The following is an 18,184-nucleotide window of genomic DNA, read 5'->3' on the forward strand; positions in this document are numbered from 1 at the left end:
AAGTGTAAGTTTCCAAACATCTCTTTCCTGCTAGGGATCTTTACATGCTTGTTGACCCCTCATGCACAGATTTCACCTCCTTGCATTTTATGCACTGGAGCCCGCCATGACACAATAGGTTTAAACCTTTGTGCTGGCAGGACTGCTGGCAGGTCAGTGGTTCAAATCTAGGAAGCGGGATGAGCTCCTGTCTATCAGCTCCAGCTTCTCATGTGGGGACATGAGAGAAGCCTCCCACAGGATGATAAAACATCCAGATGTCCCCTGAGCAACATCCTTGCAGACCACCAATTCTTTTACACCAGAAGCGACTTGCAGTTTCTCAAATCACTCCCGACACAGAAAAAAATATGCACTAACATATAACTCTTGTTCACCTGTAGGTACCAAATGGACTCACATGCTAAATATCCATAAGGAAAAAGAAGGCTTCTAATTTTCTTTTACTAAGAGTCCAGGAAGGCAACTGATGGTAGCAACTAATTCCACATATACAACCAACACTGACCTCTTCTGGTCAGTTCTAATTATTTGTTGCAGGTTGAAGTCTTCTCAAAGGCTCTTTCCTTGTAAAGGGAAAGGTGTCAGCTTTTCACTCTACCCTACAGATTCCTTCCATTCAGTCCCTCCCAAATTGCATTTATTAGGCTGATAGACAATATGACTGTATGCAAAGGGATTTTGTTGCACCTTAGAGGCTGAGAACAAAGTAGGTAGCAATAATAATAATATATTAATAATAATAATAATAATAATATTGTTAATATTAATAATATAAGCTTTGTATCCTGCCCTATCTCCCCAAGGGGACTCATTAGCTTTCATAGACTTAAGTGCATTTCTTTTGACGCTTGGGGAAGCAGACGTTGTCTAGAAAATCTCATGCTACCAGCTCTATTCCCTCAGTTAGTCTCTGAGGTGCTACATGATCCATTTGCATACATATATTCCAGACTTAACACAATTATGTCTTTGAATTCCAACCCGTCAGGCAAGATGAACACATCTTACACTAGATGTCTACAGAAAAGGGGAAAGACGATGTTGAAAACAGAGAGTGCTAAAGGAGCCCCTCCTCACTGACCAAAGAGAAGACTTTGAAGAAATAAGAGAGATATTATAAAAAGCCAGAAGCAGCCTGAATAATAGCATTTGGAGTGACGATTAGGTGCTACTCTTTTTCTGCAACAGGATCAGCATACCAATGGATGGGAGCTGCCCCTCTGCAAAACTGCAGGCATGACTTGAAGATTGTGCCCTGTGGCAGGGGGAAGGTCATAATCCATTTGTTAAGAAGTCTATGTAAAGGAAAAGACAAAATGGCCATGTTCTGCACCAGTTTCAAAATAAGGCAGATGTCTGTATTTTATAAACACAAGGTATTCTGTCCATTTTGGAAAGGCTTTGGCTATTCCTGTTGTCTTCCATGGCACTGAAGAATGTGCCAACTGCTGGCAGGTGCACTGCAGTCCAGCAACAGAAGCACAGGTCACTTGGTTCACGGACAACATCCACCTTCTGGGAGAATGCCACTTGCAAGGACAATTCATTCTGTTTCTCTTCCCAGGAGGGAATTGGCTACGCTCACTGCAATGCTACTGGTCCCCACATGGCTCCTTGTTACAATCATAATTTCTAAACTAGTACAATGAGGGATGGCCACTCAGGAAGGAAGATCTCTGCGGCCATGAGGCATTGAAGACCACAGGCAGCCACAAAAAGGGCCCTCTTCAGATAGCCACTCACGCCAAGTCAGTAACCACTTCTACCTAAATGTAGAGAATGTCTGTCTCTTTTCCACAGGGGGCACATTGGATACTTTTTTGATCTGTACAGTTTGAAAGGTGGCCTGAGGTTGGTTCTTTGGCAGGGCCGGGGTTGAGCACTCTGTGGAGACATACTCCAAGATCTCGGGATGGTTTTCCTGCCGTCGGGCAGAGACCCGGTTCAGTAAGTGCAGGATGCAGGACAGGACATCAGCACTGCTGCAGAAGACACTCGCGAGCTTTGGTGTAGGGCATTGCTCCCTTTTCCGATAGGCATCTATCACCTGGGAGAAGCAGAGAGTGTGGATGAAATAAAACATCTGGTGAGCTATCAGCTGGACTGAGCTACAGAGAGGACTCCCTTACCTTGAACAACAGCTTGTCAATGTGGATCTCCTTCTCCTCTTTCAGGATTTGGGTGAGAAGGGAACAGATGATGTCCCTCTTTTTCTTCAAAGCATGGCCTTCATCTCCTCCTACATTCAGGTACTCTGGTCTAGGCAACAGCCACAAGGATTGGCCAAACAGCTGGGCTTGATTCAGCTTCAAGATATCTAGAACCAAAAAACATGTAAGATCCTTGAGATTCCCAGCATAAGTTGACAGCTGGAAGACCTGACTGGGAAATCTTAGTTCCACTCTCTAGTGTTTCTCAACCTTTCTAATGCCGTGACCACTTAATATAGTTCCTCATGTTGTGGTGACCCCAACCCAAAAATAATTTTGTTACTGTCACGAACTGAAATGTAAATAATATGCAGGAGTATTTTCATTCACTGGACCAAATTTGGACCAAATGCCTGATAATGCCTGAATTTGAATACTGGTGGGGCTAGGGGGATTGATTTTGTCATTTGGGAGTTGTAGTTGCTGGGAGTTATAGTTCACCTACAATCAAGTAGCATTTGGAACCCCACCAATGATAGAATTGGGCCAAACTTCCCACACAGAACTTGAAGGGACTCGCTGGCGGGAGCCTCCCTCCAGACTTGCACATTCTCCCTTGCCCATACACGTGCACGATGCTGGCATGCACTGAGCATGCCTAATCCCTCTCCCCACTTGAGAGTCTCAGAAGCAGCCCTCCCCTTGGCTGAGAGGCCAGCCAATCACAGTGGAGGAGGGTTTTTGGTGGGACAATTCGCCATTCATTTCCAAAAAGGAAGAGATGGACAGGCAGAGAGATCTTCACCTTCTCTGCCAAAGGGGTTTGTTCCTAAGACCATCAGAAATGTATGTTTTCTGATGGACTTTGGTGACTCCTCTGAAACCCTCTCACAACCCCCACCCACCCAGGTTGAGAAATGCTGCTCTAGGTAGTTGGGTCAAACCCAAGTGCTTCCTGCACTGCTGGGAAGCCAGTGTCCCATCTACCCACTCAGACTAACCTCTCAAGTGGATCAAGTTCCCCTCCTTCCTGTAAACACTTAAATAGACCATGTAAGTGGAAGCCCTCCCATACTTACTCTGACTCTGGCAGAGGATCCCATTCTCCTTCACTAGAGGTTTCAGTGCTTGATTCAGGAGGACACGGGACAGACCTGTGGCTTGCAATAAAGTCTCCACAGAAACTTCCTAGAACCAAGACAGAGGGAAATGAAACTGAATATACAGGTAAAAATAATACAAACTTTATCTGTAGCCATTGCATACCCTAAGAAATGCTGCAAATAAATATGTCTATTTGCAAAGCACTGAAAAATATAGAAGATAAACAAGGCTTAGATGTGCAATGTAATGTGGACAAAATCCTATCTAGATCTTGCAATCACTTCAGCAACATCCCTATGTATACAATAATATTCTTAATTCTCACATTTGCTAGTCATATCAGCATTCTGACCTTGCAAAAAAAGGTATTCTCGGCTCAAAGTATTTTCACTGGATTTAGCAGAAAAAACAAGATCCAATCCAATCTACTTCCCATCAAACCCCTCTGCAGGCATGGAAAAAGATTCACAATTTGATAGCAAAGTGCAGACTATATTGCCTCCCACTAGAACATATCCAGAATCAGTTTAACATAGTTTAGGCCCCAGAACTAAATTGCAAGAATCAATTTTCCTCTTTCTGGATGTTCAGTTACATTGCACCGGATGCAGGGAGGACCTGTTCGAAGGGAATGTATTCCATCCTATGAACCACAATGAGTCTGGTTGGCAAAAAAAACCCAATAAGATTCAAGGCACTCAGGACCTGAGCACAGTTGAAGCACAGAAGGATGTACATCTGAAGTGTAGACACATGCAGCTTGCAGCCCTGGTACTCAAGCTCCGCATGTCCCAGCCACGTCCACTGTAAATGCCGTGGATTTGTATGCTCCAGCCCAAAGCGACTTTGACCTATGAGAAACACAAAGTCGCACATACCACATATAGAAACAGGTAATGGGCAGAGCAAATTAAATAATCTTAACTTTCCCCCCATGTCTTTGAAATCTGATTTTTAAGTTTTGTGAAGATAATAATAATAATGATAATAATAATGATGATGATGATGATGACAATGGAGCACCCGGTAGCACAATGGGTTAAACCACTGAGCTGCTGAACTTGCTAACTGAAAAGTCGCTGGTTCAAATCCAGGGAGTAGGGTGAGCTCCCACTGTTAGCCCCAGCTCCTGACAACCTAGCAGTTCAAAAACATGCAAATGTGAGTAGATCAATAGGTACCGTTCCGGCGGGAAGATAATGGCACTCCATGCAGTCATGCTGGCCACATGACCTTGGAGGTGTTTACAGACAATTCCAGTTTTTAGGCTTAGAAATGGAGATGAGCACCAACCCCCAGAGTCAGACACAACTGGACTCAATGTCAAGGGAAAACCTTTACCTTTAATAATAATCATAACATCAACTTTATTCTTATAGCCCGCCACCATCTCCTCGAAAGGACTCAGGGTGGCTTACACAGAGTGTCCACAAGACATACAAGCAAAAACAATCCATAGAACAAAACACACCAAAATAAAAGCATCAGAAAATACAACAACCCAAATAAAAACACACTAAAACATAAAAGTATAAAACTAATTGCAATAGAGCTCCATCAGAGAGTACTGAACAATCAAACAACACACTCACTCTGGGTGTAGAAGTTGGCAAACCTGCCCAGCTGCCGACTGAGGGATGATGGGAAAAAATTGACAGGCTCCTCCAGGTAGCAATGTGGAGAGATGGTCCAGCAGCGTGGAGACAGGACCAACACTTTCACCTCTGTCTCTTCCTCATAAGAAAATGATTCCTCATCCTCTATCGTCTGGGAGCAAAACAGATCTGATGTCAGGTTAGTGGCTGGGGACGATCTAGCAGCAGAGCCAGATAGGAAAGCAGCCTTGCAAAGAACCCTTTTGCCTTATGGCAAAACGTCTCTGTCTCCTTGCCCTACTGACCTCTCCTTCTTCCTCCTCTTCACACTTCCCAACGTGGTCAAATTCAAGCAGACATTTGTCGAGTTGTTGCAGCTGGAAGAGATGAAATTGCTGCTGCTGCTCCTCCTGCTCACTCAGGTTTTTCAGCATCTGCTGAGGGAAACGGTTGGGGAAGCAGAGCCCAATGTGCTCCACCACGGCACACTCCAGCCACGACTTGCCCCGGGACAGGAGCCGGTCTCCAAGGTAGTACCTGCAGAGGAAAGGAGGTCAGAAGAAAGAGAGGACCAGGCAGCCCGCATCAAACACAGTTCCTTCCCACCTGCCCCTCTTACTCCCCTTGGACACCTAGGGTCCAGTCCTGGTGCATATATATAGCACCAAAAAAATAACCATCGTCGGAATAGGAACATATACATTTAGGTATTACGAAACACTGTCGAAAGCAAAGTTAAAACCCAGTATTGAATATGATAGTTAAAACAGTATTAAACATTTATATGTTAAGATGGGAATCCCCGGTGGCGCAGTGGTTTAAAACAACTTGTTGATCGAAAAGGTCGCTGGTTCAAATCCAGGGAGCAGTGTGAGCACCCGCTATTAGCCCCAGCTTCTGCCAACCTAACAGTTCGAAAACATGCAAATGTGAGTAGATCAATAGATACTGCTCCAGTGGGAAGATAACAGAACTCCTTGCAGTCATGCCGGCCACATCACCTTGGAGGTGTCTACGGACAATGCCAGCTCTTTGGCTTAGAAATGGAGATGAGTGCCAACCCCCAGAGTCAGACATGACTGGACTTAATGTCAGGGGGAAACTTTTACCTTTACCTATGCTAAGATGACAATGGTAAATACTGAAATAAATATTAAAACCTTCTAAGACTGTGACAGCATCTTATGCCAACAAGCTATCGCTGCTGCACAAAAGCTAGCAACGTTCGTCATAATTTTAGGGTGTTGATCAAGCCAAAAGATAATCAACATAAAACCTTACAGATCTCCCTGGTAAGCTTTCTAAAATTCGATTTATTAAATGTTTTCAAAGATCTCAGTTAAAAAAGCAATACAACAAAATATGCCCCACAGTTTCCACTGCTTCAGCCTCGCAAGGGCATAGGCATTCATCATATAGTACTTTGTTATATCTTCCCTCTAGAAGGTCCAGTCTGTTCTCCTTCAAGAGTCAAGCCCATTTCAATCCAACACTCTAGAACTTGCATTCTAGAGTCGGCCTTCGGTCTTACTGCTCTCCCTGCCCAAGTCCCTCTCCCTCCTTGACTCTTTCTCGACCACCAAAGACTCACCGGTAAAAGTGCTCAAAGGTGTTGGCCAACTCCAGGCCTGCCAAGAAGAGGATGGGCTCCAGGCTCTGTTGCAGGCGTCGCAGGGTCTCCACGTTGCCTGAATCCGCCCAGCTTTTTTGGATCCAGCGGTCGATGTAACGAGCAAACTGCTCACTCACCTGGAAGTCACAGTACAGGAGTTGCCAGGTGAACCAGAGCAAAGGAGATGCTTCAGAGAGTTCCCCATAAAAGGGGAGAGATCAAACGACACACAGAAGGGAGGAACAAGTGGCAACTCTTTCTCAAAGACAGAGCCATACCTAAAGCTCAGGCTTCATGCCTTGAGTGGGTTTTGAGCTGGCAACAACTTAAGGCCCAAGAATGAAATGAAGCTCTCCTTGTTCATGCCAGGGGTGGGGGGAATGAACTCCAAATACTTGGTGGGTTGGGGCCAGTTCCTTCGACCACAAGAACTCATGAAGACCCCCAATAGCCCTCCCTTGCATTACTCACATGCATGGCTGTCAGGAAAGAGAGCTGCAACAACCCCCCAGAGAAGCCTTGGCGCAGGGCCAACATGAAGGACATCTGCTGCCCAAAAAGCTCTTCCATGGCCGTCCGGAGGCGTAGGTAAGTGTTGCAATACTGCTCCACAAAGTCCGAGGCCTGCCAGGAGGTCTCCAGGAACCGCTTCACCTGGATAAAACCAGAGCCACAAGCAAACATTGCAAGATCCATACTCACTGCCTACTGTCCTGTTCAGTAGGATTCTTTGGTTCTTGTTGGAGGTTTTTCAGGGAGAAATGATACCTGGACTTTGGTTGCAAAGATTATTTTAAACTGTTAGCTAGTTTGGGACATTTTTGTATTTTATCTTGCGTGTTTGCAAACAGACACAAGAAACGGAGTACCGAATATACTTGAGTATAAGTCAACCCGAATATCAGTCGAAGCACCTAATTTTACCACAAAAAACTGGGAAAATGTATTGACTCAAGTATAAGCCAAGGGTGGGAAATGCAGCAGCTACTGGTAAATTTCAAAATAAGAATAGATACCCAAAGAATTTACATGAATTGAGGCATCGGTAGGTTAAAAGTTTTTGAATATTTACATAAAACTGTAATTAAAGATAAGACTGCCCAACTCTGATTAAATCATTATTCTAACCTCACTACCACTGAGGATGCTTGCCATAGATGCAGGCGAAACGACAGGAGAGAATGCCTCTAGAACATGGCCATATAGTCCGAAAAAACCTACAACAACCCATTATTCTAACCTTCTTCAATGTAAATGTGCTTACCTATTCTTTCTATAATCACCATAGTTTACATTTTGGGGAAAAGGCTGTGTGTATATGAACAAGGAAAAGTGAGAAAGAGCCCTTCTTTCAGCTCCAGGCCTTCCTGCCAGGACCCTCACCTGAGTATAAGTTGAGGGGGACTTTTTCAGCTTAAAAAAGGGGTTGAAAAGCTAGGCTTATCCTTGAGCATATTCTAGAAATGGAAGTATTCAATTTTAATTTTTTAAAAAAATCTCCCTCTAATTGAGCATTGTAATTTACCAAGGCTAATCTCTTCTTCCTGGCTGGCACTGCAGTTCCAACCACTGGAATTCTGCCATTTGCTCTGCTTTCGTTTGTCTACTTAATTCCTTTCCGAATTGGTTCTGAGCCTCAGAACGATCCTCTAAATGAGGACCTGTGTTGGTATGGGAGGTTTGCATTTGTATATGTGGTTTTATCAGGCTTGATGGAAAAAGCCAAAGACAGTTGGATTTTTAAATAACAAATATGGGTTTAGTAAAAATCAATACTATAACACACAAATTCTTGAAGATTATATTCTTCCACAACTGCCCAAAGCAGAGGCAGCTTCCCCTTTGACTAACTGCCCTGTCTCTGTGAAAGCAAAACCTTATTTATTTATAGATGCTCAGGATGGATCACAGAACACATATATCTCAAACATTCAATGCCGATAGCCACAGGGGGTGCTATCACTCCATCTCCTTGCCGAAGAGTTTTCTTCGTTCGTAACTTTCCTCTGAAATGCTGTTCTTAAAATACCTCCTCACTTAATGTGATTCCTATTCATCTATTCACATTGCTGTTTTCGATCTGCTAGATGGGTGGGGAACTGGGCTGAAGCTCAGGAGCTCACCCTGACCCGGCTTCGTACTGGCAACCTTTCGGATGGCAAGCTTTAGTGCAGCTGCAGCTGGTGATTAACCTTCTGTGCTAAACCTGGCCCTGCTGTGCTAAAGCCAAATCTCAAATCCAAACCCTGTCAATGTCAAAGCTAAATCCTATCTACATATTATGAATAGGATTTGGCTCTGTTGTTTTGTTTTGTTGTTTTTTTTCAGTCATATCCCCCCTTTTGTAGCATTTCCTGGCCTGTGACTGGCTGCCTAAAATAAATAAATAATAATCTTTATTTATACACCACCACCATCTCCCTGAAGGGTCATGAGGCTGCTCACAAAAGCACTCCAGAGTCCCACACATAAAACAAATGATACATAAGCATAAAAACAGTAACAACATAAAATTACACCTGCAAAACACAGCGAATGCACATAACATCACATAATAAAAATTAAAAATTTATAAACACAGTTGTTCCTGAAGATAAGACTGGCTGTCTTCAATTAATAGATCTGCCCAGGACCTCATTCACACATACACAACTTCAAGCCAGAAACACATCTTCCTTTAGAAAGCCTGTCTTCACACCTATATCTACCATTCAGCATAAAAACTCCTAACATTGGCTCTTCAAAAAATTCCTTAATAATAATAACTGGCTAAGAAAATAATACAGAACAACATGCAAGCATACTAAAAATAATGAACAATGCAGCAGGAGTAGTTAGTGTACTGTTACAGACATTTATGTCACCATGAAGATGCCAGCTTGCATCCTCAACTCTGCTCAGTACACACATTTGGGTCTTGCTATGGGGCCGCGCAAACACTTGGCAATCTTACCTGCTGTTGGACCACACCTTTCCAGCACTGTGTGATATCTGTTGTGTTGCTAGGTTTGTAAACAACTGCCTTGGCAGCCCCAGAGCTTGACTCCTTGTTTTTCTCATTCTTCATTTCTGCCATATAAGGTGAACACAGCATTAGTACAGTATAGTCTTGCTTATCCAACATAAACAGCCGGTAGAACATTGGATAAGCGGAAATGTTGGATAATAAGGAGAGATTAAGGAACAGCCTGTTAAACATCAAATTACCTTATGATTTTACAAATTAAGCACCAAAACATCATATTTTACAACCAATCAACAGAAAAAGCAGTTCAATACACGGTAAAGTTATGTAGAAATTACTGTATTTATAAATTTAGCATCAAAACATTGCAATATATTGAAACAACTGTGGATCTGGGTGGGAAGCAGATTGCATTGGATAATATAGAACATTAGATGAGTGAAGGTTGGCTAAGTGAAACTCTACTGTAATGGAGACTCTACCTTAGACACCCACCTTCAACTTTGTGCTTTAAGAGCTGTCTTCCTGCCTCTCAGGAATTCCCTTTACCCCATACAGTCCTCTCCTAGGCTCAGAATTCCCTTACTGCTCCCCTGCCACCTTCTGCTTTGCTGACTCTCTACTTACTGGATTTCACAGGGGGCTTCAGCTCCTCAGGTTCAGAACCGCTAGAATCCACATGAACCAGAAGGTGACTCAGACGCCGGACACGGGAGTTGAAGATGGCAGCTCCGCTCTTGGCCTTACGGGCTGCCTCCAAATTCTCCAAGTATTGGCTGAGGAGCCATGACAGAGGACTGATGCCACTGGGGTCTGAAAATTCAGAAATGGAAAGACTGGTCAAGTGTGACCACCATGGAAAGAAAAGTGTGACTACCAGAAGGAGTGACCACCAGGAAAGGGATCCTCCACCTGGAGAGGTGATGCTCTGCACCACAGGAGTAATCAGAGCTTCCCAGCAGGTCTTTCCCAGGGCCTGGGCAGCCTCATCATCAGGAAGGAAGCGATCGGCAAACACCTGCTCGTGGCGCAAAGCACTGTTCAACCTGTTGGAGCAAAGAAATGCAGTATGAGCTATCAACTTCATGGGTTGCTGTGTGTTTTCCAGGCTGTATGGCCATGTTCCAGAAGCATTCTCTCCTGATGTTTCACCCATATCTTTGTCAGGCATCCTCAGAGGTTGTGAGGTTTGATGGAAACTAGGCAAGTGGGGTTTGTATACCTTTGGAAGGTCCAGGGTGGGAGAAAGAACTCTTTGTCTGTTTGAGGCAAGTGTGAATATGCAATTGACTACCTTGATTTAGCATTTAATGGTTTTGCAGCTTCATAGCCTGGCTGATTCATGCCTGGGGGAATCCTTGTTTGGAGGTGTCATCTGGCCCTGATTGTTTCACGGCAGGGTATTATTATTATTATTATTATTATTATTATCTTCATTTGTATACCATCCTTCTCACCCCTAAGGGGACTCCCTGTGTTTTTAGTGTTGCTCTTTATTTACTGTCCTGATTTTAGACTTTTTTATAACTGGTAACCACATTTTGTTCATTTTCATGGTTTACTCCGTTCTGTTGAAATTGTCCGCATGCTTGTGGATTTCAATGGCTTCTCTGTGTAGTCTGACATAGTGGTTGTTAAGAGTGGTCCAGCATTTCCATGTTCTCAATTAATATGCTATGTCCAGAAAAGCCATTGAAAACCACAAGCATGTGGACAATTTCAACAGAAAGGTGGAACCATGACAATGAACAAAATCTGGCTACCAGTTTTTTAAAATGTCTAAAATCATGACAGTAAGTAAAGAACAACTTTAAAACATCAGGGGAATTCCAGACAAAAAACAATCGCCTAATCACCTCCCAACAAAGGATTCCCCCAGCAGGAAGCAGCCAAGCTTTGAAGCTCCAAGGCCATGAAATGCTAATTAACACTTGACTCAAGCAGACAAGAGTTTTTTTCTCCCACCCTGGACACCCACATTGCCTATTTTCCAAAAGACTTCAGAACCTCTGAGGATACCTGCCATAGATGTGGGTGAAACATCAGGAGAGAATGCTTCTGGAACATGGCCATACAGCCTGGAAAACACACAGCAACCCAGTGATTCTGGCCATCAAAGCCTTCAACAACATATCAACTTCATGATTCAAAGCATAGGAGTTGGTGAATTTGACAATGCAATTGGGAAATAGGGTAATGGAACAAGGATGAGCAGGAGCCTGGACCAAGTAGGTTCACGATGTACAGGGTGGATATCTTGGAATATGTTCGGGAGGGAGACATTTGACACTGTCCCATCACAAAAACGAGCATAACTGAGAAAAATCTTCCTCTTCTCCTGCACCCAGACCATCCCTTCACCTTCCCATCTGAAGCCCTAGATAAAGGAGGCCCGTTAGGAAGGCCTGACCTGTTGAAGAGCTTCAGCAGCTGCATCCGGTCTTCAGAGATTTCCTGACACCACGTGTGGGCCTTGGTGGTGTAGAAGAGGGAGGTGCGCCTGCACAGCTGCTCCTTGAAGATGGGCCAGACAGTGGGCTTGGGACCCAGCACCTTGAGGCCATGCACACGTGTGTCAATGCCACCCTGTGAATGACACAAGCTTCTCCGATGATCCCATTCTGCTGGGAGGATTACACAGACAAAGCAGAAGTTACACCAGTCTAGGGGCCCTTCCCATTGGTTTGCTTTGCAACTAGCAACAACTGGTAAATGTGCCTCTTCCTCCTACCTGCTGACAGCGTTTGATCTTGATCTGTATGACGGGCCAGAAGGAACTCATATTCTCCAAGAGGATCACCTTGCTGGCCAACAGCGGGACGCTCACCTTTCGGAAGAAAGGAACACCATAGTATTAATGACACCATTCATGGAAATGCCATGAAGATTCCTATTTTTATAAAGCACTAGCCATCCCCTACCACGCGTTGCTGTGTCCTACATGGGGGTTCTGTGTGGGAGGTTTGGCCCAATTCTGTCACTAGTGGGGTTCAGAATGCTCTGTGATTGTAGGTGAACTATAAATCCCAGGAACTAAAACTCCAAAATGTCAAAATTCTATTTCCCCAAACTCCACCATTGTTCGCATTTGGGCATATTGAGTATTCGTGTAGAGTTTGGTCCAGAGCCATCATTGTTTGAGTCCACAGTGATCTCTGGATGTAGGTGAACTACAACTCCAAAACCAAAGGACATTGCCCAACAAACCCTTACAGTATTTTCTGTTGGTTATGGGAGAACTGTGTGCCAAGTTTGGTTCAATTCCATCATTGGTGGGGTTCAGAATGCCCTTTGATTGTAAGTGAACTATAAATACCAGCAACTACAGCTCCCAAATGACAAAATCAATTTTTTGAGTGAAGGACATACATTGGGTTGTTAGGTGTGTTCTGTCCAAATTTGGTGTCAATTTGTCCAGTGGTTTTTGAGTTATGTTAATCCCACAAATTAACATTACATTTTTATTTATATAGATAAAATAGTATTGGGAAGGAATTACCAATGTGCACCCCCACCCTCAATTCAAATACATTCCAAGGCCAGAACATGGAAACATTTTTTTTTTACTGAAACAACCACAATACCGCCTCCGCCACCAGAGAAACTGCAGGAAATATAGTCCAAAAAAGTAACTGTCCCAAAATGTGAGTAGAAGAGGCTTTTTTCAGTACAAAGAGTTATCCTTGGTGATAGAAGCTGAAAAGAGAAGAGGCCTCAAGAGTGTGAAGAAGCAGGAAAGAAGTGTGTCTAGCATGAAGCGCTACATCCTAGTGTTTCCAAGTTCCCCTAAGTGAGGCACAACATAAATATATAGAGGCCAAAAAAAAAAGGACTGAATGAGCCTACAATGAGTGGATATATGGCTTGTTCTGGGCATTGTAAGTTGTGGCAGCATAACAGCCACTCATTGCTACAGCAGTAAACGGACACCTGAACAGTGCACATCCATGTGCATGCATAAGGGGGCTGTGGTGGCACAACGAGTTAAACCGTTGAGCTGCTGAACTTGCTGACCTGAGGGTTGACAGTTCGAATCTGTGGGATGGGGTGAGTTCGCGCTGTTAGCCCCAGCTTCTGCCTACCTAGCAGTTCAAAAACATGCAAATGTGAGTAGATCAATAGGTGGGAAGGCAAACAGGCGCTCCATGCAGTCATGCTGGCCAAAGGAGGTGTCTACAGACAACTCAAGCTCCTCAGTTAGAAATGGAGATTAGCACCTCCCCCAGAGCTGGAGATGAGCACCATCCCATAAGCCAGAGATGAAAGGGGAAGCCCTTGCTTTTGTCTGTGTATTTGTGTTTCAGTGTATCAAGGCATTGAATGCTTGCCTGTGGCTGTATATATATATATGTTGTTATCCGCTCTGAGTCCTCTCGGAGAGATAGGGCAGAATATAAATAAAAGTGTTGTTGGTGATGGTGGTGGTGGTTATGTGTAATTTTGTAACCTAGTAAGGCCAGGCTTCTCTGCAAAGCACATTAATCCAGTCGCTGTTACCTAACCCTCCTTCTCACCTGCTCATCTCCCCAAGCAGTGCTACCCAATAGGATAAAAGCAAAGGTCTAACTCAGGGCTGGACAACTGTGCACCAATTCCGTGGCCACACAGGGCCACAAATCCAAATTTCCCCATTTTCCTTTGTAATCCATCAAAATGACGATATTTGAGAGATCTGAGATTTGGCCATTCTGAGAGAGGATGCAAGGGAAAACAGACATATATGAGGGTAATACGGAGTTCTGGGTTGAGGATATTATTGTTGGTTTCACACATCTGAGGGATTTCTGTATTTCTTTGGGGAACTGGTGGGGGGTTTTGAGGACCACTAAGGTGGGTTGTGTGTGGCTCACTGGGTGTACGATGCCCACCCATTGTCTAGGTAGCTTTCAAGCCAAGTACTTCTTCCTGAAACTCTAGTTATGGTGTTGTGAATGTCAAGCAGGACGGCTCAAAAGACCAAAAAGAGTCCAATAGAAAGAAAAGGCTAGAAGAAGGGGGAGGCCTATAACTGCCATCAGCCATGCCCCATAAAGGACTGTGGAAGTTGTAATCCAAGACCTCTGTAGTACCAAAGGTCCATTGCACCTGGGCTAGAAGAAATATAAAAAGTTGAGACAATTAACACTAGACTATTTGACCATCTAGCCAAGTACTGGACTTTCTTTGAATGGGCTGCCAGAATTTCAGGCCAAGGACAGAACCTGAGACTTTCTGCGTGTGGAGAGTGGACTGTGCCTAGAGCTGTCAAACAAAGGTAAATTGTTTTATATGTCCCTCAAAGTAAGTCCAGTAAGTTAAGTTGAAGAGCTTTCTGCTTTGATGTCTGGCAATGGAAGCCTCATTTAGGCAAGTGGGATAGGCCACAGCACTGACCATATTGAGCTTGGTGCTGATGTTGGAGGCGCTCTCCCCTCCTTTGACAATAATCCGGGCTGGCATGTAGCTGGCATCCTCACTGGCCACCAACAGAGACATATACCTGTACAGGGAGAGAGCAGTGGCTTCAGAGTAAGAGCTAGGGACCTGCTGAGACTCAAATCTAGAAGGCATGCTTGCTTTATTCCTTCGCTTTGCACATGATTAACTCTGCAAGCAACAAGCTCTTCATCTGATCTCTATCCGTATATCTCCTCTTGGTCCCTCAAGGAACCATTCATGAAACAAAGATGATCAAACAGATATTTTCCATGTAAAGTGTTGTCAGAGATACTTTATTGACAAGTATGACAATTTGATTATTCTTGTCATTTGTAGAGAAACAAAAGTCAGGCAAATGTGCAGAAATGCCACCCACTTTTCATTCCCAAACAATACGATGGTAGAGAAGGCCTCTAAACCATCAAGCTAAAGCCCCAAATCCGTTCTCCGCACAGACCCGATCTCAACCATGTATACTCACTGGACAACCACCCCACGATGCATGTAGACATTGATGTAGTGAGAGCCGGTACTGCCATTTGACTCCCAAAAGGTTTTGGCGTTCCCATCGGTCAATTTGCTGGCCATCTGTGGGTTGGAGGATACTTCTATTTTCTCCCAGCACTTGTCCTCTTTTACTTCCATGCTGCAGCCTAAAGCCAAAGGAGAAAACAATGAAGGGATCTACATTTGGTATAAGCAGACAGCGCATTAAAAGCAATGAGACAGATAAAACACAAAAGACTAAAATGATGAATGCTCACCTTGACACAGATTGTGTAGGAAGACATCAAAGAAAGGGATGTTGATAGGCTGATGACTCCGCCTATGTCCTTCTATCTGCCCTAAAGCCATCTGTCAATGAGAGAGGAGGAACATGATTCTGGACAAATAAAAAGGCAGAAATGGCCAGCTTTATAGATATCCACCTGCTGGGACTGAACCTGCTTAAAGAACATAAGAAAAGTCCTGCCAGATTAAACCAAATGCTAACCTAGCGCAGCATTCTGTTTCTTACAACGGCCAAATCATTTCCTCTGGGAAGCACACAAACAGAACATGACAAATACCCATAAAATATTATGCTGTCTCTGGTACTGGGAATAATAAATAGTTCATCACTGATAGCCCCATCATCCCCCTTTATAGCTGGCCAAGTTGGTCACCGTCTCCACTTTCTATGCCAGTGAATTCCACTATGTACTATGTGCGGTAATAGTTCGGCTTCAGTAGATGATGACCCTGGGTCCTAGCATTATAAGAATATTAATTTCCTCCATTGTAGTAACTGATAATTAATTTGGGTTGCTGTGAGTTTTCCAGGCTGTATGGTCATATTCCAGAAGCATTCTCTCCTGACATTTCGCCCACATCTATGGCAGGCATCCTCAGAGGTTGTGAGTTTTGTGGGAAACTAGACAAGTGGGGTTTATATATCTGTCCAAGATGGGAGAAAGAGCTCTTGTCTGTTTGAGGCAAGTGAGAAAGTTGCAATCCCTCCAAACAAAGGATTCCCCCAGCCAGGCTTTGAAGCTACAAGGCTATTCAGTGCTAATAAAGCTGGCCAATTGCAACATTCACACTGCCTCAAACAGTTCTTTCTCCCACCTGGACATTTCACAGATACATAAACCCCACTTGCCTAGCTTCCATCAGACCTCACAACCTCTAAGGATGCCTGTCATAGATGTGGGCGAATCATCAGGAGAGAATGCTTCTAGAACATAGCCATACAGCACGGAAAACTCACAGCAATCCAGAGATTCCGGCCATGAAAGCCTTCGACAACACATTGATAACTAATTTGTTCCTAGTCATCTTAGTCATCCTAGGTCTTTTTTTCAGATGCTGCTTTAGTGTATTTGGTCACAGCATCCTACCCACTTGGCTCTGCTACTTGACCTGTTCTCCAAAACTGGAAACAGAGAAGGAACCTGAGATTCACCTGAATGCAGCCAGCCAGGATGCTGACCGTCATTTTCTTATACAAGCTGGCAAACTTCTCACATTTGCCCAGGTTCTCCCCAAGTTCTGTCGCCCACAACAGGCTGGAACTGTGTTTCCCTACGACTTTAGTCAAGATGTCCTGCGCCCTCATACAGCACATCAGAACAGCACAATCTTTGTTGAGGGTGGCCAGGCGGTGCAGGAAATGGGTGCACTCCTGAATGATCTGCAAACAATGGAGAGCCACAAGGAGAGGTGGTTAACTAATCATCATCATCATCATCATCATCATCATCATCATCGACCAATGTTTTCTGGGTAGCATGCAGCATATCACCTGTTTCCCTATCAATTATCCTCCTCCAGGACTCTTTGTAAAATGGGTTCCTTACATACATATAGCACCGGGACTGTGGCACCGGGACTGTGGCGCAGCTGAGTGTCAGCTGCATCAAGATCACTTCTGACCACAAGGTCATGAGTTCGAAGTCAGCCCAGGTGAGCTTCCAACCAATTGTGTAGCTTGTTGTCGACCTTTGCAACCCAAAAGACAGTTGCATCTGTCAAGTAGGAAAATTAGGTACCACCTATGTGTGGGGAGGCTAATTTAACAAAAAATTACGAGGCCATAAAAAAGACTCCAGCAAAGCACTCCAGCAAAAGCATGCGGGGAATGCGGAAGTACTTCATCAGTGTCACAGATGGACGATGAAAGCAACAGCTTCCCTGGCGGCCAGAAAAAGTTAAATAGCCTCTGACTGTTTGTCTATATCTGTTGTGTGTCTTTGGCATTGAATGTTTGCTATATATGTGTACATTGTAATCCATGCTGAGTCCCCTGCGGGCTGAGAAGGGCGGAATATAAATACTGTAAATCAATCAATCAATCAATCAATACATGACTGAGGCCATAGCTAGGTAAGTCTTGTTGATTCACTGATCCTTCTCTAGTAGGGACTAACATGGGGGAGATCAACATAGTAGAATACAGTTTGACACCACATCAAAATAATTTTTTCCTTACCTCTCGGTCATTTATATGAATATTCATAGAGGACAAGCAAGGCTCAATAGTCTTATGCCATGGCAGACTTTCTTTCTGGGAACTATCCAAACATTTGTTCAAAATCCTGGACAGAAAGAGAAAGATTTAGGTTTCACTCAACTTTTTATTCTCCCTGCAGTAAGTCTGTTTCTTATTTCAAAATCAGTTTGAAAAACAGGCCAAAAACAAGTCTGAACAAAAAATCATATGCATTTTATGTACATTTCCCCTAACACAGAGGGTTGTTGTTTTTTGCTCACTATTAAGAAGTAATGTTCCCTTTACATAATATATATAGGTGCATACTTCTCTCTGGGATAAACAGACCACAAGAACCATTTAGTC

At 43.9% G+C, this 18,184-nt stretch overlaps 1 protein-coding gene across 1 annotated transcript in view; it reads right to left on the reverse strand.

The window, feature by feature from the left end:
- Positions 1–430: 430 nt before the first annotated feature.
- Positions 431–18,184, reverse strand: part of LOC132761514 (cullin-9-like) — a 38,138-nt gene continuing 20,384 nt past the window's right edge. Inside the window, exons 13-30 of the mRNA XM_060754449.2 lie at positions 17,819–17,924; positions 16,793–17,020; positions 15,612–15,702; positions 15,329–15,500; positions 14,803–14,908; positions 12,161–12,256; positions 11,840–12,015; positions 10,342–10,475; positions 10,057–10,242; positions 9,418–9,533; positions 6,936–7,118; positions 6,444–6,601; positions 5,158–5,389; positions 4,850–5,024; positions 3,963–4,108; positions 3,233–3,341; positions 2,133–2,320; positions 431–2,050 (exon numbers count right to left, since the gene is read on the reverse strand). Of these exons, the coding sequence (XP_060610432.2) occupies positions 1,766–2,050; positions 2,133–2,320; positions 3,233–3,341; positions 3,963–4,108; positions 4,850–5,024; positions 5,158–5,389; positions 6,444–6,601; positions 6,936–7,118; positions 9,418–9,533; positions 10,057–10,242; positions 10,342–10,475; positions 11,840–12,015; positions 12,161–12,256; positions 14,803–14,908; positions 15,329–15,500; positions 15,612–15,702; positions 16,793–17,020; positions 17,819–17,924 (2,887 nt within the window). The 3' untranslated portion in view covers positions 431–1,765. The remainder of the gene's footprint in view (positions 2,051–2,132; positions 2,321–3,232; positions 3,342–3,962; positions 4,109–4,849; positions 5,025–5,157; positions 5,390–6,443; positions 6,602–6,935; positions 7,119–9,417; positions 9,534–10,056; positions 10,243–10,341; positions 10,476–11,839; positions 12,016–12,160; positions 12,257–14,802; positions 14,909–15,328; positions 15,501–15,611; positions 15,703–16,792; positions 17,021–17,818; positions 17,925–18,184) is intronic.

Source organism: Anolis sagrei, chromosome 1, assembly GCF_037176765.1.
Source record: "Anolis sagrei isolate rAnoSag1 chromosome 1, rAnoSag1.mat, whole genome shotgun sequence".
In the NCBI taxonomy this organism is placed as follows: Eukaryota; Metazoa; Chordata; class Lepidosauria; order Squamata; family Dactyloidae; genus Anolis; species Anolis sagrei.